General features: G+C 46.3%; 1 protein-coding gene and 1 long non-coding RNA gene across 2 annotated transcripts in view; one reads left to right on the plus strand and one right to left on the minus strand.

Moving 5' to 3' along the window:
* The window catches only part of LOC115134167 (fibronectin type III domain-containing protein 3B-like), a 161,905-nt gene that overhangs the window by 131,707 nt on the left and 5,198 nt on the right, over positions 1-25,000 (minus strand). The window contains 2 exon segments of the mRNA XM_065018861.1: positions 5,280-5,355; positions 6,336-6,478. Coding sequence (XP_064874933.1) covers positions 5,280-5,355; positions 6,336-6,449 — 190 coding nt within the window. The 5' untranslated portion in view covers positions 6,450-6,478.
* LOC115134168 (uncharacterized) lies at positions 11,626-20,667 on the plus strand. The gene is made up of 4 exons (XR_003864307.2): positions 11,626-12,133; positions 12,601-12,743; positions 20,236-20,350; positions 20,498-20,667. It is a non-coding gene; the product is annotated as an uncharacterized LOC115134168 (long non-coding RNA).

Below are 25,000 nucleotides of genomic sequence, written 5' to 3' on the forward strand. Positions count from 1 at the left end.
ACCCAACACTAAGCCTACCCAACACTGAGCCCACCCAACACTGAGCCTACCCAACACTGAGCCTACCCAACACTGAGCCTACCCAACACTGAGCCTACCCAACACTGAGCCTACCCAACACTGAGCCTACCCAACACTAAGCCCACCCAAGCTCCCTGGGTGTAAATGTGTTTCCTGGATGAGATGTTGGCATTGAACCAGATTACAACTAAACCAGGTAAATACAACACGACAACATCATGACTATGATGTCATCTTTTAACATATCTGGTCATTTAAATCAGATAAAGATGTATTTTTCTCGTTGCTAAAAAGATGTGGACAAAATGTCCTTCTGCAACCAGAATACAACCTGACTCATTGACTGCAAGTAGTTTTGCACACAGGGTAATTACAGTACAACATACTATATGTTACATACAACTGGCTTAGAGAAAGATGGAGAAGATAGAAAAGCTAGAAAGAGAAAGAGAGATATGGGAAAGGTCTCAGAGAGAATCAAAGAGTTTCTTGACTTTGAGCAGATGGCACACACTCACACAACTGGAAAAGAGACCACATCAATGTGGCAAGTGGAAGGGGCCACAACAGCCAGCTCAGGAAATACATTAAACTATAAACACACTGCAACAGGCGCTCTGCACAGGAAATATTTTAAACTGCATTACCCACACTGCAACAGCCACTCTACTCAGGAAATACTTTAAACTACATTGCCCACACTGCAACAGCCGCTCTACTCAGGAAAGAATTTTAACTACATTTACCCACATTACCCATACATGTAACAGCAATAAAACAGCAAAAGCCTACAGATGTCCCACACATAAATCTATTATCCTGTCAGCTTTAGGATGGCTGTGGCAAAAGCACACACACACACACACACACACACACACATTCCAGAGCATGGTGCTTTCACACACACTCTATAGTCACTGCCTTTGATGTGAGTGTGGGAACGTTCAGGGAGGGAGATAGGGAGAGGGGAGAGAGTGAGAGGGGATAGAGGGAGAGGGGAAAGAGGGAGAGGGGATAGAGGGAGAGGGGAGAGAGTGAGAGGGGAGAGTGAGAGGGGAGAGACAGAGGGGAGAGACAGAGGGGAGAGACAGAAGGGAGAGACTGAGAGGGGGGAGAGGGGAGAGAGTGAGAGGGGAGAGAGGGAGAGGGGAGAGAGTGAGAGGGGAGAGAAGGTAAGGGAAAAATAATTAAGTGGATCAAAAACTAGTGGCATAACATTTTTATATTATTGGTCCACGGGACCCTTCATTATCTTTATCGGGAATATGGGAAGGAGCTTGGTTGGGAAGTCCGGGGATACCGGCCACCGGTATTGAACCCTAGACAGAGGGCCACCGGTATTGAACCCTAGACAGAGGGCCACCGGTATTGAACCCTAGACAGAGGGCCACCGGTACTGAACCCTAGACAGAGGGCCACCGGTACTGAACCCTAGACAGAGGGCCACCGGTATTGAACCCTAGACAGAGGGCCACCGGTATTGAACCCTAGACAGAGGGCCACCGGTATTGAACCCTAGACAGAGGGCCACCGGTATTGAACCCTAGACAGAGGGCCACCGGTACTGAACCCTAGACAGAGGGCCACCGGTATTGAACCCTAGACAGAGGGCCACGGTATTGAACCCTAGACAGAGGGCCACCGGTATTGAACCCTAGACAGAGGGCCACCGGTATTGAACCCTAGACAGAGGGCCACCGGTATTGAACCCTAGACAGAGGGCCACCGGTACTGAACCCTAGACAGAGGGCCACCGGTATTGAACCCTAGACAGAGGGCCACCGGTATTGAACCCTAGACAGAGGGCCACCGGTATTGAACCCTAGACAGAGGGCCACCGGTATTGAACCCTAGACAGAGGGCCACCAGTATTGAACCCTAGACAGAGCGAGTGCAGTCAGAGCAGTGTGTATACCACAGTACTCCAGTCAAACAGAGGTTACTTTATATAAAACTCCAGTCTCTGTAATACACACACACACACACACACACACACACACACACACACACACACACACACACACACACACACACAGCTCTGAGGTCTCAGTAATCACACTCTATAAAGAACAGCTCAAATGGTCTTCAAACACACTGCTTCACCCCAACTCTCAATAAACCCAGTGACCTGAGCGTGTGTCTGTGTGGTCGTAGTGGGGGGTCTGTTCCAAGGACCTCTCCTGTCTGCTTCCTCAACCTGAGTGTGCAAAATAACACCCCCTATACACACAGACACACTGTCTAACCCGAAAGCCTGTCGCATGCTATCTAGTCCAAACACCTCCTGCATATATTATGAGGAGATTTAGAGAAATTGTTATTCCTTCTTGTTTTCGGCAGTAGTTTGTTTTCCCCCGCTGTTCTCGAAGTGGAAGTTCAGTAGCTGAAGTCTACACCCCTTCGTCTGTGATAGGTCAACGGTAGAGATGGCAATTATGTATGGATTTTTCTATGAAGTGTTTGTTGTCATTCAATGTGAGACAAATAGTTTTCATGCACATTTTGATCACTTGAATTGCACCAAATGTCTTAGGTGTAAAATTGCATGACTGGGGCCTCCCGAGTGGCACAGTGGTCTAAGGCACTGCATCGCAGTGCTAGCTGTGCCACTAGAAATTCTGGGTTTGAGTCCAGGGTCTGTCGCAGCTGGCCACGACCAGGAGACCCATGGGGAGGCGCACAATTGGCCCAGCGTCGTCCGGATTAGGGGAGGGTTTGGCAGGCAGGGATGTCCTTGTCCCATCGCGCACTAGCAACCCCGGTGGCGGGCCGGGCGCAGTGCACACTGACACGGTCGCCAGTTGTACGGTGTTTCCTCCGACACATTGGTGCGGCTGGTTTCCGGGTGAAGTGGGCATTGTCTCAAGAAGCAGTGCGGCTTGGTTGGGTTGTGTTTCGGAGTTCACACGGCTCTCGACCTTCGCCTTTCCTGAGTCCGTACGGGAGTTGCAGCGATGAGACAAGACTAACTACCAATGGGATACCACGAACAAGGGGTAAAAAAAATATTTTTATAATAATTGCACGACTGAGACCTCTGTAAAAACACAAAAATGTATTGCATATTTCTTGATTTATTCGGACTATTTTGAGGAAGTGTTACTGGCTACGTTGTTGCAACAGTGTCTCGAGAGGGACAAACAACAGTATTGACACATTTTTTCAAGTTTTTCAAGCAAATGTATTTTATGACCAAATCATCATCTAGTGACCTCATGGGTGGAATGTTATTCATATTTTTCATCATTTCACAATTAATCAAAATTATATTAAAAAAATATATATATAAATATGTGTCGCTATGTCAAATGGTTTTGTTATACACTATACTATATATACAAAAGTATGTGGACAACCCTTCAAATGAGTGGATTTAGCTATTTCAGCCACACCCGTTGCTGACAGGTGTATAAAATTGAGCACACAGTCATGCAATCGCCATAGACAAACATTGGCAGTAGAATGGCCTTACTGAAGAACTCAGTGACTTTCAAAGTGGCACCGTCAGTTCGTCAAATTTTTACCCTGCTAGAGCTGCCCCGGTCAACTCTAAGTGCTGTTATTGTAAAGTGGAAATGTCTAGGAGCAACAGCGATAGGCCACACAAGCTCACAGAACGGGACCGCCGAGTGCTGAAGTGCGTAGCGCGTAAAAATCATCTGTCCTTGGTTGCTCGGCTGGAGTGGTGTAAAGCTCGCCGCCATTGGACTCTGGTGCAGTGGAAACGCCTTCTCTGGAGCGATGAATCACGCTTCACCATCTGGCAGTCAAACGGACAAATCTGGGTTTGGCAGATGCCAGCAGAATGCTAACTGCCCAAAGTAGTGTCAACTGTAAAGTGCCAACTGTAAAGTGTCAACTGTAAAGTGCCAACTGTAAAGTTTGGTGGAGGAGGAATAATGGTCTGGGGCTGTTTTTCATGGTTCGGCTGTGCCCCTTAGTTCCAGTGAAGGGACAATTTAACACTACAACATACAATGACATTCTAGACTATTCTGTGCTTCCAACTTTATGGAAACCGTTTGGGGAAGGCCTTTTCCTGTTTCAGTATGACAATGCCCCTGTGCACAAAGCGAGGTCCATACAGAAATGGTTTGTCGAGATCGGTAGTTTAGGGATGAACTGGAATGCCGACTGCAAGCCAGGCCTAATCGCCCAACATCGGTACCCGATACCACTAATGCTCTTGTGGCTGAATGGAAGTCCCCGCAGCAATGTTCCAACATCTAGTGGAAAGCCTTCCCAGATGAATGAAGGCTGTTATAGCAGCGAAGGGTGGGCCAACTCCATATTAATGCCCATGATTTTGGAATGAGATGTTTGACCAGCAGGTGTCCACATACTTTTGGTCATGTAGTATATTTCAGTCTTCTGTGATGTATATGTAGTGTAATACTGGGATGCAAACTCAAAATGTAATACATTTCAACTCTATATCTGACATGGTGCAGGTGTCTTCTTCTTTTTAAGCCCACAACCATGTGCGTGAAGGTGAATACTTGTTTCAAAGTAGATTTGTTTAAGTCTAACAAGAAACACTCTGTGACCCTGATTCAGCCCACTGCAGTATAAGGTTATTAATGGAGTATACGACCGCAGACGTTGGCTTTCGCCGAGCCAAGTTCTGCTAGGAGCAAACAGAACCTGGTCTGCAGGTGCCTTAACCCATACGCTGTCTGGTCCAACCTGTACCTGACACTGGGCTGGAAACCTATCCTACCCACTCAGAGACTCTGGCAGTACAAACACATCTTCTCCCTGCATGCCTGTCTGTCTGGGTGTCTGTCTGTCTCTTTGGCATCTGACAAAAGCTCTGAGACCTAATTGAATTACACACTGGGTGGAGGATGAGGGTTGGGGTAATTAGCTAGAATAACATGGAGGGGGTAGGGGAGCGGGGCTGTCTGAGCCAAGACTGTACTGTCTGAAAGAGACCCTTCATCAGAGAGAGAGAGGTGGGGGAAAGAAGAGAAAGAGAGAGAAAGACAAAGGCCCTATTCAGGGAGGGGGGTTTACATCTCACTCTGTTGTGATGTCATCAGAGTGAGACACACCCTTGGAGTTACAGGAATCCCCCTGGTCTATAATAGCTTGATATATACCAGTATGTTTAAAGTACAACACAAGCCATCGAATATCACACACACATCTAGCTAAGCACAGTGTTGTGATGTCAACAGAGAACAGGGATGAGGTCATCAAAACGAGACAGGTGTAACTGAGGCTCAGGGTTGTGATGTCATAAGCGTGTGACCTACCCTGGATGCATTGCAGCGAGCCGTCCTCCGCTCTGATGGTGAAGGTCTCCCCTGGATTCACCTGTACCAGGATCACCTGCCGAGACCAGAGAGACAGATCAGACAAAACACAACGATAACAGACCGGTTCAGACACAGCATATTGATCACAAACATACATGAGAAGGAAACAAAAGACGTTACTCACACTCAGTCAGGACACACACACACACACACACTGACAGTCCCCAGGCCTCAAACACTGAAGACCACTGCATATATTTGCGGGCTGTTTGAGTGTGAAGCATCTTACCGTCATGGTGTCCATGTGGAGGTTGCTGAGACTGTGGCTGTAGACATGGAACACATGTCCTGCCATGGCACATTCATACACACCACACACACACACACAAACCCCGCAAACACACCACACACACACACACACAAACCCCGCAAACACACCACACACACACACACAAACCACGCAAACACACACTACAGATGTGTCTTCTTCCCAGCCCGTTCATATCCCCTCCTGTTCAATCCGTGTCTTCCCATAGCGACGTTAAGCTGCTCTCTCCCTTTCCCCTCGCATGCAAACGGACACACACACTTCCTGCATTGTCTGCTGCTGCTGTTGCTATGGGAACCATGGCGCGTACTAGCGGGCGGCCCAGGTTTACAGAGGAGAGCCTCATCACGTAGAGACACGATGTAGTGATACAGCACTACATCCACGAACAAACAGTATGTTCACGTGTTATGTCTTCAATTGTTATCTCAGGGCTTTTTCCTCTACAGGTAGACAACACACACACACACACACACAGCCCGTCTCTGTGTCTGGGTCTTCTGCAGATAGTCATCTGACCAGCCTGTCTGACAGTCATCTATGAACTCTAGTAGGAACCTTCTTTATTGGGTGTTACAATGAAAACGCTCCTTAAGGATTTCCCTCAGGGAAGGGCTTGAACGGGACACCTCCTTCACACTAGCCGAACTGCGTTTGGCGTTTGTACATTGTGAGTGTGTGTGTGTGTGTGTGTGTGTGTGTGTGTGTGTGTGTGTGTTACCAACCTGTTGCGCTGCGTCTCCATTAACCATGTGTTGCATCAGCGGCAGCTCCCCGTTCAGCCGCGGAGGCGGAGCTAAGTCCATCAGCTGGTCGGTCATCATCATGGTGACGTACATTCATGGATACACACACTGGCCTGGCCTACCTTTAGAGAGAGAGAGAGAGTTCAATTCTACATTACTACATAAATGACATAGAGTAGACATACAGACTGGTCTGGCCTACAGAGAGAGAGAGTTCAATTCTACGTTACTACATAAATGACATAGAGTAGACATACAGACTGGTCTGGCCGACAGAGAGAGAGAGTTAAATTCTACATTACTACATAAATGACAGAGTAGACATACAGACTGGTCTGGCCTACAGAGAGAGAGAGTTCAATTCTACGTTACTACATAAATGACATAGAGTAGACATACAGGCTGGTCTGGCCTACAGAGAGAGAGAAATCAAAGGCCTATGGCCTCAATGTTCATTGAAACAAACTGTACATCACAAACTGTCCCATGAGATCACACACACACAGAACCACTTCAGCACTACACTACAGCCCCCCCCACACACACACCACTCTCTGGAGGCAGGTGAGGTAGGTGTTGTAACTGGGGGCTGCTGAGTGATATCACTACTAAAGAGCTGTTGACTAATGACTATAGGAGCAATGCTGCTGTTGACACAGACACACATGCACACACAGACACAAAGACAGGCACCCTAGGGCTGGCCTAAAAATCCTATCTCAATGTTTTCACATTTATGGGCAAATCACGATTTACATATCTATTAAAAAAAAAATGTTTTCTCTAAATAAGCTTTGCTGTACAATTAATGGTGAAATACACTGCATTTAAACAGTCAGCAATAATCAAATTAATTCAGGGCTTGTGTTTTGTAGTTTCGGTTTTCGTGCTATGTGTATTTGTTAAAGGAATTAAATTGCTCTGTGTTTTAATACCCAATTAAAATTAAACACTCTGTCAATTCATAAGGATTTGTAAGACCTTTATTCTATAGTAATAGACAGAGCCCAGTCTTAAAGTCAAACAGCAGAGTTTATTCACAAGAGTACTGAACACGATACAGTTTACCACAGGTTATAAACTGAAAATGACGTCATTAGTTCCAACACCAACCAGTGCCATCTCCGTTTCCAGTACAAAGGCTGTATCTCAAGCATTCCCACATCTGTCTCCCTACCAATTTAATATAATTTACGAGTCAAGGTTTTCTTGTGTAGATAAGCATTCTAGCCAGTCTGAAGATATAGTTAATTCATTTCTACCAAGGAACAAACAGTCATTGTTCTAAACTCTTGACCACATTCACACACATTATATTCAGTACTGGGATCAAGAAAGAAAACTCATACACATACAGAATAGTATTTTGATTAGTACATATACAGTAACATAATAGTATTTGGATTAGTACATATACAGTAACATAATAGTATTCTGATTAGTCAGTCCTGATTGAAATGTATACATCATTAGTCATCATTGATAAAAATTCCCTTAACAGTATTGTTATTATGGGTCTCGTCCCGTGTATTGTTATTATGGGTCTCGTCCCGTGTATTGTTAGTACGGGTCTCGTCCCGTCTCTTGTTATTATGGGTCTCGTCCCGTCTATTGTTATTATGGGTCTCGTCCCGTGTATTGTTATTATGGGTCTCATCCCGTGTATTGTTATTATGGGTCTCGTCCCGTGTATTGTTATTATGGGTCTCGTCCCGTGTATTGTTATTATGGGTCTCGTCCCGTGTATTGTTAGTACGGGTCTCGTCCCGTCTCTTGTTATTATGGGTCTCGTCCCGTGTATTGTTATTATGGGTCTCGTCCCGTGTATTGTTATTATGGGTCTCGTCCCGTGTATTGTTAGTACGGGTCTCGTCCCGTCTCTTGTTATTATGGGTCTCATCCCGTGTATTGTTATTATGGGTCTCATCCCGTGTATTGTTATTATGGGTCTCATCCCGTGTATTGTTATTATGGGTCTCATCCCGTGTATTGTTATTATGGGTCTCATCCCGTGTATTGTTATTATGGGTCTCATCCCGTGTATTGTTAGTACGGGTCTCGTCCCGTGTATTGTTATTATGGGTCTCGTCCCGTGTATTGTTATTATGGGTCTCGTCCCGTGTATTGTTATTATGGGTCTCATCCCGTGTATTGTTATTATGGGTCTCGTCCCGTGTATTGTTATTATGGGTCTCATCCCGTGTATTGTTAGTACGGGTCTCGTCCCGTGTATTGTTATTATGGGTCTCGTCCCGTGTATTGTTATTATGGGTCTCATCCCGTGTATTGTTAGTACGGGTCTCGTCCCGTGTATTGTTATTATGGGTCTCGTCCCGTGTATTGTTATTATGGGTCTCATCCCGTGTATTGTTATTATGGGTCTCATCCCGTGTATTGTTATTATGGGTCTCATCCGTGTATTGTTAGGGGTCTCGTCCGTGTATTGTTATTATGGGTCTCGTCCGTGTATTGTTATTATGGGTCTCATCCCGTGTATTGTTATTATGGGTCTCGTCCGTGTATTGTTATTATGGGTCTCATCCCGTGTATTGTTAGTGTTATTATGGGTCTCGTCCCGTGTATTGTTATTATGGGTCTCGTCCCGTGTATTGTTATTATGGGTCTCATCCCGTGTATTGTTATTATGGGTCTCATCCCGTGTATTGTTATTATGGGTCTCATCCCGTGTAATCTTTAGAGGTTTATCCTCGCTCTTCTGTTTGGGTTACATCCCTGTGTTTTTGTATATGTTTGTTTGGGCTTCGTCCCCGTGCCTTTTCATGGCATGTTGTATTTTGGGTTGGGTAATAAAACCCCTATTACATATTCCTGCACCTGTCTCCGATCCTTATACAACGTGACAGAACAAACCCTAAATGGAGACAGCAGGAATGGCCTGTCTGACGCTGTCGCAACGTCCCTGTGGTCGTCCCTGAGGCCGGTGTCATTCCGATGCACCACGTCCCTGTGGTCGTCCCTGTGGTCGTCCCGGAGGTCGTCCCTGTGGTCGTCCCGAGGCCAGTGTCATTCCGATGCACAGCGTCCCTGTGGTCGTCCCGGAGGTCGTCCCTGTGGTCGTCCCGAGGCCAGTGTCATTCCGATGCACCACGTCCCTGTGGTCGTCCCTGTGGTCGTCCCCGAGGCCAGTGTCATTCCGATGCACCACGTCCCTGTGGTCGTCCCTGTGGTCGTCCCCGAGGCCGGTGTTGTTCCGATGCACCACGTCCCTGTGGTCGTCCCTGTGGTCGTCCCCGAGGCCGGTGTTGTTCCGATGCACCACGTCCCTGTGGTCGTCCCTGTGGTCGTCCCCGAGGCCAGTGTCATTCCGATGCACCACGTCCCTGTGGTCGTCCCTGTGGTAGACCTTGTGGTCGTCCCTGTGGTCGTCCCCGAGGCCAGTGTCGTTCCGATGCACCACGTCCCTGTGGTCGTCCCTGTGGTCGTCCCTGTGATCGTCCCTGTGGTCGTCCCTGTGGTCGTCCCTGTGGTCGTCCCTGTGGTCGACCTCGAGACCGGTGTCGTTCCGTTGCTGGTGCAGCGCATCGGGAGATTTCCACAATCATAAGACCCACTAATAATGTCATTACTTATTATCAAAATAGTTTCATCAGCTATTTTTGCTGCAATAATCACTGTCTTTCAAGTCTGTCTATGGAAATGACCGTTCACTAATAACGACTAACTTCTTGTAACAGGTATTATAGAAAAGGAACACAGGTCTCATCAACAATCTCTCAAGCACAAGCCCACGTGCTAGTTAGTAGCCAGCTAATCTTTATATTTCAAGTTTAGCCAACTTGGATGTATTTTCTAGCTAACAAAGAAGAAGTAACAGTTGAACGGTTGTGAACACACCCTTCTGTCCGTCTCCAACTGTTTGACCAGCATGCTAGCCAGTCCACTTTGTTCAGATGTTGAAATCAAGTGGCCAACCTTACTTCTCAGAATAAGAACGAGTTGCCAATTCCTTATATAATTGTGTTTAATGCGTATTGCACATTTATAAAACACAGACTAGACGGCTAGTGTTTCTCTTTGGCTAAACCGCTGCTAGCGGAACCTGGTACTGCAATGCCGCGCGCGACAAACTGTGCGTACATTTTCCAGAATCAGTGTTCATTGATACTCCCGTTTAGTAGCGTCTGCTCTTCACCCTGTTTGAGGAGTTGAGATATGACAAGGGTATCGGTAGAAAGTTAACTTCTCCTCTAGCACAGTAAAATAACTTCCCTGTGCGTTTCCGTGTCCATATGAGCGAGTTGAAACCACTTGTCAGAGAGGAAAAAGTCATCTCTCTCATCATCTTTGTTGTTGTGAGTGGCAGGGGGGGATTGGCTTGGTGTGTGTAAACAAAGAGCAAGAGGCGAAGCGAGACGTTTCACTTTCGCCAAACTCTGTCCAAAATAAGCCCAATTCGTGTCTATGGGCATATTTTGGACCTAAGCTTATCGCCTGCCTTCACGACTTTGGAACAACAACTCCCATTGTCAGGGAGACATGAGCATCTGGTCATTATATACAGATCTCTGGTGTAAATGGGAAGGCAACACACAGCACAGAAGGAGCGAAGGAGACATGCGGACATAAAAACTATTTGGAATATATGCAAAAACATACATTCAAATTAATTGGATATATCGCCCTGGCCTAACACACACACACACACACACACACACACACACACACACAGGAGAGAAAGAGGAACAGAGAGAAACAAAGGGAGTGAGAGGAGGCGAGATGTAAGGAGAGATGGTGCACTGTCTGCAAAAGTAATGTGGCTGAATTAGACAGAACTGATGACCCTATTCTGATGCAGCGTTTCACACACACACACACGGAAACACTCACACACACGGAAACACACACACGGAAACACACACACACATACGGAAACACACACACACATACGGAAACACTCACACACATACGGAAACACACACACACACGGAAACACACACACACACACGGAAAAACACACACGGAAACACACACACATACGGAAACACACACACACACGGAAACACACACACACACACGGAAAAACACACACGGAAACACACACACACACGGAAACACACACACACACACACGGAAACACACACACACACACGGAAACACACACACACGGAAACACTCACGCACATCATTCCTTTCCTAGTGTACTGTATAAGGGACGATATTGATTTCCAGAGAGGATAAAAAGTCTGATTGAAAAATTCCACAGGAATACAATTATCCACTTGTCTGGAGTGTGTGTGTGTGTGTGTGTGTGTGTGTGTGTCTGCTGTTAGACAGAGAGTCCTGTGTAAGAGTGCCTCTCTAATACAACATTAAACACGAGACACCAAGGTGTCATACATCCACACACTTCCCCACAGATAAAGAGAACATAGTCATTCAGAACCTGGCCTCAGCATACCACAGTCATCACACACACACACACACACACACCAGCTTGTCACTCCTGACCCGAGGCTTCTCATCCACCTAACAGACTGTCTGACCCACATCAAGTCTCCCCCACATGACAGAGAGGGAGAGGGAGAGAGAGAGAGAACTTTTGTGAGTGTAATGTTTACCGTTTAATCTGTATTGTTTCATTCACTTTTGCTTATTATCTATTTCACTTGTTTCCTATGCCATATGTTTCCTCTTGAATTGAGAGAGCGAGAGCGAGAGAGAGAGAAAGAGAAGGGGAAAGGAACAACTGCAGTGCTACTCGAAGTGAAAGAAGGAATGAAGGATTGAAAAAAGGGAGACATGAGCTCTACATGCAGGTATGCATACTGCTAGCTGTTTCCTCCGGCGTGTGTGTGTGTGTGTGTGTGTGTGTGTGTGTGTGTGTGTGTGTGTGTGTGTGTGTGTGTGTGTGTGTGTGTGTGTGTGTGTGTGTGCGTGCGTGCGTGCGTGCGTGCGTGCGTGCGTGCGTGCGTGCGTGCGTGCGTGCGTTGCGTGCGTGCGTGCGTGCGTGCGTGCGTGCGCGCGCGTGTTTACAGTAGAGCAAGGAGCCAAATGCTAGCCGACGGGGTGAGATGACATCACTAGGGCCTGGAGTTTTTCCTAGACCATAACACTAGCAACTGAAACGTTCCTCTCATCCCTCACACCATATGACCTGCCCAGGGAAAACTCCAGACTCCAGACATCATCAATGACGACAACACTTCAGCCAACTACAGATCAATAGCTAGAGAAACGCACAATCAATCAATCAAATGTATTTATGAAGCCCTTTTTCCATCAGCAGATGTCACAGCGTGCTGTACAGAAACCCAGCCTACAACCCCAAACAGCAAGCAACGCAGGTGTAGAAGCACGGTGGCGAGGAAATCATCACTTAAACACAACGGGTGACGTCTTGCAGCCTTTCCTTTCCTCCTCTAGAGGGTAACTATCATGCAGGTTTTAGGGAAACAGCTTGAAATGTGTATTGTGAGTGTATTGTGCAGTGTAATGGTTACTACTACTCTACACATGGTGGGAAACTGTCCCATTCAACTGTTCTGGCCCTAAAATAAGATATTCAGACCAGGAGAACACACACACACACACACACACACAGGAGTACCTTTGTGAGAGAGTGGGTACAGGAGATGTGAGGAGGGGGAGGGGAGAGAGAACGGGGTAGAGAGACAGAGAGGCTCTTTATAGGCGACAGGACTCTGCCACATGTGCAGTGTGTGTGTGTGTGTGTGTGTGTGTGTGTGTACATACCCGCTCAAAACAGAGTATGCTGTCTCTATACCTACAAGAAAGAGGGAAAGGCTGTGTGCGTGTGTGTGTGTGTGTGTGTGTGTGTGTGTGTGTGTGTGTGTGTGTGTGTGTGTGTGTGTGTTAATGTGCGTGCGTGTTCGTAGTTGTAGTTATTCTGCCCTGTAATTGCAGTAATGATATGTCATCCACAGAAAGGAACTCAGCACGGGTGGGGTGGAATGCCTCCACACACACGTTTAAACAGGTCCCTATGTACACTGTGAGAGCTGAGGCCTTGGGGGTAGGCTTTCTGAGAGAGCCTTGATTTAACACCTGAGGAAGGAAATAGGACACGCGCGCAGGCACGCACACACACACACACATTACAACTGTAGGAAGTTGTATAAACAGACAGTACTACATATCATAATATCTTTCTAATTGTTTACGGTATGCCGGTATTTGACAGTATTGTTTTTGAATAGTAAGCAGTGAGTGACGTCAGGGTGGCAACACACACATTCTAAGTGATTTCCATGGGTCTTTCTCCATTCTGGATGCTTAATCAAACTTCAACCCAAAACACTTTTTTGACCTGATTTCCAGGTCATTTGAGGTCATTTCCACACTGCCATGTAGGGCTGCATGATACGGGCCAGAAATTAGGAGGCAAAGTGGAAAGCAGCGCTGTTGTCATCAACATCTTGTTGCTACATTGATCATGCAGACTGAAGAGCGAACGGGCAAGTGGACTCGCGTTCACAGTGTTGCCAACTATTTCTCAGTGAGAATCGCTATTGGCTCCTTGTTTTGTCGCTAGATGACGTTTTTGCCGTTGGCGTGACGACGTCACAGCACCAATTTGCCTTGCTGTGGCACGGCTGGGGTTCCCGACATAGCGTTTTCACCCCCTCCCCGTGTGCTTCTCTGCCTTGCTGTGACTTCTGTTACTCGGACAGCTTTTCCCACTCTAGTGTGCGACAGAACCTAGTGGGCGAAGTCGCTAAATGTAATCAAAAGCATAGAAACTATCCGTGGCAAAGCTCCCAAAGGCAGCCTGAAGAGTAGCTGTCTCTTTTACCAATAAAAATCACTGGAGGGGTCTGAAAACTCGCTAAATATAGCGACAAAGTCACTAAACTGGCAACACTGCGTGGTCGAGCAACAACAACCGCGCTCCTTGAGTGACAGGGGATGCGGCTTGGTGAGAGATAGGCTTGGGAGGTATCCAGATTGTCATACCGGGATATTCAGTAATACCATCACTGAACACAAGGGGAGATATTTTCAAACCCCACTGAGCCTTTGTAATCAATGCTAACAAGCACTGTGAACATTGTGTACAGTCTCTGACCTAAACTATTTTCAGTACAGACATCCCAGCTCATAAAGTTGTTCTAGTCATTAAAAAAATGCCGCTCATAGTTTGCTGTACCCAGAAAACAACTATTAGACAGCAAGTCTTCATCCAGCAGGGGATTCTCTGCTGTTACCAAACAAAGCTTGATTTTAGCAGAAGCTAACCACTTAGCTAGCTACTAAATTAGCAAACCAAACGCACAGCTGCAGAGCATTTAGCACATTTTAGACAGTTAACTTAACAGTTAGACGATGTCTACCGTACATTTAGTTGTGAATTCCATACAGTCACTAGATCACCTGGTGCGCGCTGTACAACAGTGAGCGACTCACAAGGCTCTGGTCTCTGGTGGTTGTGTGCTTGTACACAAACACCACGTGACTGGGGACGACCGGTAAGCTTCATTATGGAAAATGATGTGACAGGTGAAATGAAGAACTGTATACCCCGGTATACATTATACTGTATATACGGTATACCGCCCATGCCTAGGGAGATAAACGACTCAAGTAGCAGAGTAAACTATAGAAACAGACAGGACACACGGCGCAGTGGTGTATCACATGTAACAAACCAAACATTGAAATAGCGTTGCAGAGGGTAAAGTAAAAAACCCAAACCGGTCTGGACATCAATACCAGTATACTGTCAAATACGGGATTCCACCCAGCCCAAGACCAGACTGTTACATGTTACTAGGTTGACGGAATCCAGGTAAATCTCCATAGAAGGCAGGAACCTAGGAAGAAACCTAGAGAGGAACCAGGCTCTCTCGCCTTTCTCCTACTCCCTGTGAATACCAGTCATTCTGTAGATGATTCAGTAGACGGGGTATGTGTGTGTGTGTGTGTGTGTGTGTGTGTGTGTGTGTGTTCAGAGGGCGCTGACTTCAGACGTGTCAGTACCTGGCCCAGGAAATGACAGGATCAGCACTTCTCTCTCTCCTTTTCTTTCTATCATCTCTCATATTTCCATCTCTCCTATTTCCTTCACTCCTCTTTCTATCATCTCTCATATTTCCTTCACTCCTCTTTCCATCTCTCCTATTTCCTTCACTCCTCTTTCTATCATCTCTCATATTTCCTTCACTCCTCTTTCCATCTCTCCTATTTCCTTCACTCCTATTTCCTTCACTCCTCTTTCTATCATCGCTCCTATTTCCTTCACTCCTCTTTCCAACTCTCCTATTTCCTTCACTCCTCTTTCCATCTCTCCTATTTCCTTCACTCCTCTTTCTATCATCGCTCCTATTTCCTTCACTCCTCTTTCCAACTCTCCTATTTCCTTCACTCCTCTTTCCATCTCTCCTATTTCCTTCCCTTCCATTATCTATTCTTTCTTTCTCTCCTCTCACGGTCTCTCTCTCTCTTCTATCTCCACTCCTCTCTCTACTTTGACTCCTTCTCTGAAACAAACACAGAGCAGAGACAACTCTGACACTAGGCGTTTGATTGGCTGAAATAGGCCTCTGCTCTCTGATAGGCTGTGAGAGTTAAAACGAGGAGGAAGAGAAGTGAAACAGCAGTGTATTCCCATGGCCAGACTGAGTTATATAACACACACACACACCGGCCTGGACTAAGATAACACTCACACCGCCAGACAAGGACAACTCCCTCACACACACACGGGAGAGACGAGGAGAGGAGAAGGGAGGAGAGTGACCTACTGGGTTTGGAACCCTGTGTGCCACAAGACTGTATTAGCCTAAGTCTAACCATTTTCATTACACACACTAGCATAATCAAGTAGCAGTGTTAGCATTATATTATTAGTCCATAGGCTGAGCAGATGTGTGTCTTCCAGTGAGCACTCCCTCCCACCTCCTTTTGCAGCTGGCTGGCTGGGTGTGTGTGTGTGTGTGTGGCTGGGCCGTCAGGACCTCTGCTGTGGGTTTACTGCCTCCTGGCCCCCTGCCCAGCCACACACAGCTACTGCCACGTAGCTGCTAACGCTAAGGCCAGCCCAGGGAGAGAGAGAGAGACAATTTACAGCTACAGCGCCACACCGTTCCTGCATCAAAACATTGCAGGAGACTACAGCGTGCAAACACACACAACATATATTAAAAAAACACAAACTACTATCACATTGTCATATCAACAAACTAGGTATGACCAGGCCCCCAGTGACCGGTCTGGAGCAGGAAGTCACGAGCTCTTCTGGTCGGCTACCACGTAGCAACCTAGCAGTGCCAAAAGTGCCGGTCTGCCCTAGAAAGCCTATGTAAATTACGATCGCCAGGACAGCCAAACTCTTTTTTACCCCGATGCCTGCTTTGGCCTCTAAAATGTGTTTATTATGACCAAGTTCAATCCCCACTGTGAATTATTTTAAAGTTCACTACCAATGGAGATATTTAATTAAGTAGTGATCCATGCTGACTGCTACATCTGACCACGTGCTGACACCAACCAATGACGGCTCGCGCCCTCACGCACGCTCTTTGCATGTGCACCCAGCAGCACTGGGATGACTCTCTCAGGTAGGATGAAAATGACTACATCGACCATGAAGTCAATGAACCTTTGCTAGCTACAACCACTTTCACCATGATCCTTAGAGATTTTTTGGTGCCATTCAGCCCCATTCATCAATAATGACACACTTCAAATTCAAATAGTTCCGGCTTCATGCGCCATCGGGAGTTTTCCACAGGAATACATGGATGACAGCAGAGCTATAACTATCTACTGGTTTTTTACATTTAACATTTCATTTAAGTCATTTAGCAGACGCTCTTATCCAGAGCGACTTACAAATTGGTGCTTTCACCTTATGACATCCAGTGGAACAGCCACTTTACAATAGTGCATCTAGGTTTTAATGTATACGGGTTCGACCAATCAGATCTCTCCTTCCCAAAATGCCTTGTGTTGATTTTTTGCAGCCACACACCCAGGCCTTTTCCTTTTCATCCCCTTCCTCATCTTATTTCCCCCCTCATCTAGCTCTTCATTCCTCTTCCAATCCCACAGCTCCAGAGCCAGAGGCTCAGCCAGAGCCATATGTAGCCCAAATTGAGGCACTGATCCTGGGGAGAGCTCTATGTGAGCCCCCTATACACCCTGGATCTCAGGAGCTCAGACAGACCTACCCTTACTGAGACCAGGGGTGAATATAAAACACACACAGGCCACAGGCTTATGCACACTCCATCATATGGAAATGCACTTAGTCCAAGTGCACATACACAACACAGCACCACACCACAACACCACAACACAGCAGACGGAACCTTGCCATGATTTAATGACATTTATTTGTAATGTGGGGTCAATGATCATAAGGGGTCTGACAAACAGTTAGGGTCAGGGGCTAAGGGTTGGGGTTAGAGGTCAAGGTTAGCATGATGTCTAAGCTAGCTTGCGTTGCCAAGCCCCGCCCCGCCCTCTTCGATGGCAAACAGGAAACAAAAACATTGCTCTGTTTACATCTCCCACCCTCCTTCCCTCACTCCTTCCATCCTTGCATCCCTCCCTCCCTCATCCTTACCCTCCCTCTTCCCCACTCACCTCCAAAACATTATTCTCTCTTTTCTGTCCTCTCTTCCCCTCTCCCTTTTCCTTTCCTCCCCCTTTCCTATCATCCGGGAGTGAAAGAGGAAGGGACAGAGAGAGAAAAGAAGAGGGAGAAAAATGGAAAGAGAGAGGGAGAGAAGGAGAGAGCGGGGGGGGGGGTTGGGTGGACTTGTTCCCGCTAAATCATCCCACATGGTTGAGCGTGCTTAGTTTAAGCAAACACTGCTACTTCCTCCTCATCAGAAGCCAAACACACACACAGACATGCAGACAGACAGGCAGACACAGACATAGACACCTTGACCTATGCAATGGCAGCTCACGCCCTCAAATACAGACAACAAACCCCAGCCCCCCCCAACACACACATACCCAGCCCCTATCCTGGCATAGACATACACGGTACTCCACCACAGCTTCTCTCTTCACTCTAAACCCTGAGGGTTAAAGGGGAAGTTCACCCCAAAACACCTCTGAGCCCTTTATAACACTTGCCTGGCCATTTTTCATCAACCCAGGACGTTTTTAGGTCCAATGTTTACATATTTAGATTTCTGTATTTTTACATAAAAATGCTACATTTCCCGAAATCACCTAAAATGCATAAAAAAACAATGGGTAATTCTCATTATATAAGCAGCGATTGATGACTTGATACTGATTTGCCAAATAAAAGTATCTTTGATGTAACAGGTCTAACACAGCAACGACCTACTTGGTGCTGGCGCAAGGTTTTCTATATCGTCTGTCATCTGGTTGATACTCTCCTTCCTGGTTGTAAAGATGGATAATTACAGGAGGCAGGACGAAGGAGCGTCTCACTATTGGTCCTCGAGAAAGGAAGTCAGGACAACAGCTAGTAAACAAAGAGATGTTAGCTAGTAGTAGTAGCAGAGATGTTTCTAACTAACCCGTTGTTGGTAGCAGTATTGGCACAGACGAACGGGGAAACCTGTCTGGCCAAAATGAGGTGCAATAATTCCCCTGTCAGATCAGACAAACAGCACATTTTCACTTCTTTCCTGCCCGTGAAAGCAAAAGAGATGTGTCAGGCATGGCTACAGGCCGTCCAACAGTCTGAGTATGGTGTTGATACAGCACCTGTTGTGGTTATCAGTGTGCAGTGATCATTTTGTGGCCACTGACTACAATGGGGACTGTTTGAAACAGTGTTCTGTTCCCACTGTCTTTCCATGGGGGACAAAGCTCCAGCCATTCGAGGTAAGTTAAGATGCTAGCTAGCTAGTTAGGTGGCTAACACCTGTTGCTAACGTTAGTCACTACAAGTCATTTAGGACCCTATTTGTTTGCCATTCGCACGTTTTTTGTTTGGTACTCTAACGGTAATGTCATCCTGTCCTACTGACTGTTTGGTTTTTATGTGGCTTTGTGATGAAATTCCCTTTTCCATAACGTTACTTAAACAATACTGATAACAATTTCCTTTTCAATACCGTTACTCCACACTAGGTAGACAGTAGATTGTACCGTTACTCCACACTAGGTAGACAGTAGATTGTTCCGTTACTCCCCACACTAGGTATACAGTAGACTGTACCGTTACTCCACATCACTAGGTAGACAGTAGACGGTACCGTTATTCCACACACTAGGTAGACAGTAGATGGTACCGTTACTCCACACACTAGGTAGACAGTAGATGGTACAGTTACTCCACACTAGGTAGACAGTAGACTGTACTGTTACTCCACACACTAGGTAGACAGTAGACTGTACCGTTACTCCACACTAGGTAGACAGTAGACGGTACCGTTACTCCACACTAGGTAGACAGTAGACTGTACTGTTACTCCACACACTAGGTAGACAGTAGACTGTACTGTTACTCCACACTAGGTAGACAGTAGACTGTACTGTTACTCCACACTAGGTAGACAGTAGACTGTACTGTTACTCCACACTAGGTAGACAGTAGACTGTACCGTTACTCCACACTAGGTAGACAGTAGACTGTACTGTTACTCCACACTAGGTAGACAGTAGACTGTACCGTTACTCCACACTAGGTAGACAGTAATTGTCATTTGATGGTATTCCGTCCACTCCTCCTCTCCACCAGCCCTCCCACACAGCAGACGACTCAGACAATATCCAGGTAAACCCTGTCTCCCCCAGGTGCCCTCTGCTCCAACCTTCTGAATGTGTGTGGGTGGGTGCTGGAACTTCTCTGTGCTTGGCTGATGTCAAGAAGTGTGAGAGGTGGCTAACACTCATGCTACCTGCCTGTCCTGAAGTGTGTCTGTAAAAACCACATAACCGTCTCTCCACCCCTTTCCTAAACTAGGTTTGGATGTCCCCGTCGTCTGAGCAGCCACCCACCCCGTCTCCTTTCCCTCCTGTCTCCAGACCCCCATAGCCTCGTCGATGTCTGCGTATCACCATTCCAGTCCATGCAAGTGGTAGGTTTTGTTAATGGAGGACTTAATAACTGACAATGCTTCACTGGAACAAAACCGTCACACAGACACACACACGCACAGGTATCTGACAGAGTACCAGACACCTCTAGATAAAAGCATATATCTGTTTGTATTTGTTTCCCTCAGGTTCAGTCTGAACGCCCATGTGCCCCCCACAAATGAAGCTCTGAAGCAAAACCATTTCCCTAGAAGCTACCGCCAGGGCTTCTACAGCCAAGCAGAGTACTTTGTGGAGCAGCCAGACATCCAGCAAGATGCACTACAGTCTAGCGAGAGAGGGGCTGGGGAGAGGGACTGGGGAGAGGGGCTAGGGAGGCGTTTGGGGATGTGGCAGAGACAAGCCGAGTTGGATAGAATAATTTGAAGAATATGAACAGCAGAAAGAACATTGCTTTTCACACGTTTTACAATGACCATGGTCTGTTGTCCTCGTTTGTAGAAGGTATCCACACCCAAGACCAAGACATGTTGTCGGCAGTCAGTCACCAGGTACAGTTGTCCCGGGGTCCAGGCTTTGGGAGGCCCGGCTGGTCAATGTTTTTCAGGAATTTCTGTATCCTAACTGCTGCACACAAGTGGCTGTAACAATATTGGTATGTGTTGATTTAGAACAGCCTGCATGAGTCGATTGTGGAGATGGAAACAGGACTTCTCCCACCTGTTACTGTCTCTACACCACTGTCCATGGTAGCTTGCTTACGAACAGAGCATAACTAATGCTGAGTGACAGTAATTGTTGTGTTTTATAAACTGGGTGGTTCAAGCCCTGAATGCTGATTGGCTGAAAGCCGTGGTATATCAGAACGTATATCACGGTATGACAAAACATTTATTTTTACTGCTCTAATTACGTTGGTAGCCAGTTTATAATAGCAATAAAGCACCTCAGGGGTTTGTGGTATATGGACAATACACCATGGCTAAGGGCCGTATCCAGGCAATCCGCGTTGCATCTCGCATAAGAACAGCCCTTATCCGTGGTATATTGGCCATATACCACACCCCCACGTTCCTTATTGCTTAATTATATGTTTTACAATGTCTTTATAGTTTATTATATGTTTAAAGTCTTTATTTAAAAAACTTGGAATACAATGTTATTTCTTTAAAACATTTATTTGTATACTATGTCGTGAGCCTCCTCTACGTCCTGGAATCCAATGTAGCTTGGGGGCAGCGTATTTAGATCGAATTGCCGCGACCACACAGACTGGGAGTCCCCAGCGTTGGCCTCGACCGAGACGTTCTCCCCTCAGCATCCACTCTAAAGTCATCCCGTAGGAAACCCGGAGAAAATAACGAAATCACAATGTGATATAGAACAACCAAAAGAACAAATAAGTCTAGGCCTTTACAATATCAAATATAACAATGGGCTTAGGGAACATTAGGCCTGTTTATTTCAAAGCCATATTGATGATGGTACAAAATGATTGACAGCTCTCTTGCCTTATAGACTTGAAGACTGTATGGCCAAGTCATTGTTGAAAAGGTGAGGCTGTTTGTCTCTCTCTTTACTATGTGGGTTTACAGGCTAATCAAGATATTTGTGGTGTAAAAGCTAGACTGGCAATTTCGGCATAAAAAAACCTGTGGTGGAAAAATTGTCATACTTGAGTAAAAGTAAAGATATCTTAATTGAATTTTACTCAAGGAAAAGTGAAAGTCACCCAGTAAAATATAACTTGAGTAAAGGTCTAAAAGTATTTGGTTTTATTTACTTTTAAATATCAAAAGTAAATGTAATTGCTCAAATATACTTAGTTATCAAAAGTACACATAGAAATCATTTTAAATCCCTTACATTAAGCAACCCAGATGGCACCATTTTCGTGCACACCTCTCAGACATCATTTACAGACAAAGCATGTGTGTTTAGTGAGTCCACCAGAGGCAGCATTTAAAATGTTACAAATACTGTTCACTAACACTATTGACTTTATACTTCTTACAGTGTTTGGTAATATACAATATTGATCATTTAGTCCATATTGTGAAGTACACATCCCATACATTCTATTCTCGTGGCACATCCACTCATTTTAGACACAGTGGACCAAGTTGATCTAACTTCAAGGGGAGACTACAGTAGCCAGTTAGTTACATTATAGAGTGTAGGCAGGTTACTAGAAAATACAGTTGGGTATCATTAGCTGGCTATTCATGTGCATCTTAGAGAGGAATCATAAAACATATCCCAACTTCCAAAAGAGAACTTCCTATTTGGGCTGTCAGGTGTGGCAAGTGCTTCCAGTTGATCCAGGGCATTCTGAAAAACGTCTCCAGAACCCCAGGGTTGATGTTTATACACACACACACACACGTCCTGTTCTTCTGCATCCTCCATGATGTGAATCAGACCCGGGGGGGGAGAATTAGCTTGTAAACTACATCTAAATACTCAAGCGATGGACCTAGAAACTGTCTGGGGTGGTGGCAAATGGTCAGGCAAGCATTAGAAATGTCCCAGAAGTGTTTCTGGGTGAACTTCCCCTTTAATAAGGCCCCGCACAAACTGGATGATTTTAGCCGTCTTCTGCCACAGTTTTGCCGTCCCGGTAAAATGTGGACGTTGTGGGCTAATTCTTAGGAAACGAATGAGCCCACAACGATGGTCGGACGTCTTCAAAATGATTTCTAGATGTATACTTTCAAGTTTTTCCCGAACATGCGCGGATCAAATTCACCGCTGCAGTTGATGTAGTCTGCGTCGGCTGATGGAGCCTCGCAAGCCAACGACAGAATGTGACAACAGAACTGAAGCAAATTGTACAATCTAACCAGGCTGATATCAACATTTGAATTCAGCAACGTCGCACAGTGTGACATTTAGTCATCGTAAAAGACTGAATCTGAGAGAAAGAGAGTTGAGAGAGAGAGGTCACAGTGGAAAAGTATACACATTCCTCTCAGGATACACATTCCACTGTGTGGTGGAATATATCCTCAGAATGCCTGCTCTCCCTTAGTGTGGGTGTGTGAGTGGGCATGTATGTGAGACAAAGGAAGGGCCGAGAGTTAATCCGTTAGAATAATATGGAATTAGTCCCAAAGAGTGGAGAGGACATTGCAGTGAAGTGGGAATGGAACAGGCACACACACCCATGTATAGGCTACACATACAAATCCCGAGGCATGATTGTGGAGGAGGAATTTGACCTTGTGACCCCAGGCTGGGGGAGGTGTGTGTGTGTGATGATTTGTGGGGGGTCCTGCTTGGGGGCAAGGAGGGGCAAAGAAAAAGAAAAGGGGAGAGGGGAAAGAGAGAGGAGAGGTGGAAATGACAGAGGTATGTAAGTAGGGGAGGAGGGGGTGTAGCATGGCCTGGTTGATGCTAATGTTTCTAGCCTATCATTACAACGATGTATTGAGTTATTGCAGCAATTTAGCAACAATATATATTTCCTTTTGAAGAAGATTCAACAGTATACTGACACACACATACACTTCCGTGAAACACACACCTGCATAAAACATCCATTAAGAGCAGATGGAACTTTCCATAGCCATGCTAACACGCCTAGCATGCTAATGCAGGCACGAAAATGTGAGTTATGTCACAGATGTGTGTGTCTTTGTGTGTGTGTATGTGTGTACTAATGTAGGCATGCTCACTCACTAAGACCAACGAGACAAACACACGTTTACATTTTTACATTTTACATTTAAGTCATTTAGCAGACGCTCTTATCCAGAGCGACTTACAAATTGGTGCTTTCACCTTATGACATCCAGTGGAACAGCCACTTTACAATAGTGCATCTAGGTCTTTTAAGGGGGAGGGGGGTGAGAAGGATTACTTTATCCTATCCTAGGTATTCCTTAAAGAGGTGGGGTTTCAGGTGTCTCCGGAAGGTGGTGATTGACTCCGCTGTCCTGGCGTCGTGAGGGAGTTTGTTCCACCATTGGGGGGCCAGAGCAGCGAACAGTTTTGACTGGGCTGAGTGGGAACTGTACTTCCTCAGTGGTAGGGAGGCGAGCAGGCCAGAGGTGGATGAACGCAGTGCCCTTGTTTGGGTGCCTGGAGGTACTGAGGTGCCGTTCCCCTCACAGCTCCGTAGGCAAGCACCATGGTCTTGTAGCGGATGCAAGCTTCAACTGGAAGCCAGTGGAGAGAGCGGAGGAGCGGGGTGACGTGAGAGAACTTGGGAAGGTTGAACACCAGACGGGCTGCGGCGTTCTGGATGAGTTGTAGGGGTTTAATGGCACAGGCAGGGAGCCCAGCCAACAGCGAGTTGCAGTAATCCAGACGGGAGATGACAAGTGCCTGGATTAGGACCTGCGCCGCTTCCTGTGTGAGGCAGGGTCGTACTCTGCGGATGTTGTAGAGCATGAACCTACAGGAACGGGCCACCGCCTTGACGTCCGCCGTTAGCGGCTAGGCTAGGAGAAGCTAATGTTGCTAGCCATGAGTGACATATTAATAACATAGCTACGCTAGGGAAAGCTAACACTGTCAGCAATGACAATCACTACAATAATGCAGGAGGATGTTAGCTACAATACTAGAAGCTAACACTGCTAGCTAGTCCCAATGTCTACAGTGCCAGCCATAGGATACGGTAGAGTTCTCTTCATGGTCTGAGAGAGACATAGAGCCCTGCATCCCCAAGGAGGACACAGGGGACA

The sequence above is a fragment of the Oncorhynchus nerka genome, linkage group LG5 (assembly GCF_034236695.1).
Source record: "Oncorhynchus nerka isolate Pitt River linkage group LG5, Oner_Uvic_2.0, whole genome shotgun sequence".
Taxonomy (NCBI): domain Eukaryota; kingdom Metazoa; phylum Chordata; class Actinopteri; order Salmoniformes; family Salmonidae; genus Oncorhynchus; species Oncorhynchus nerka.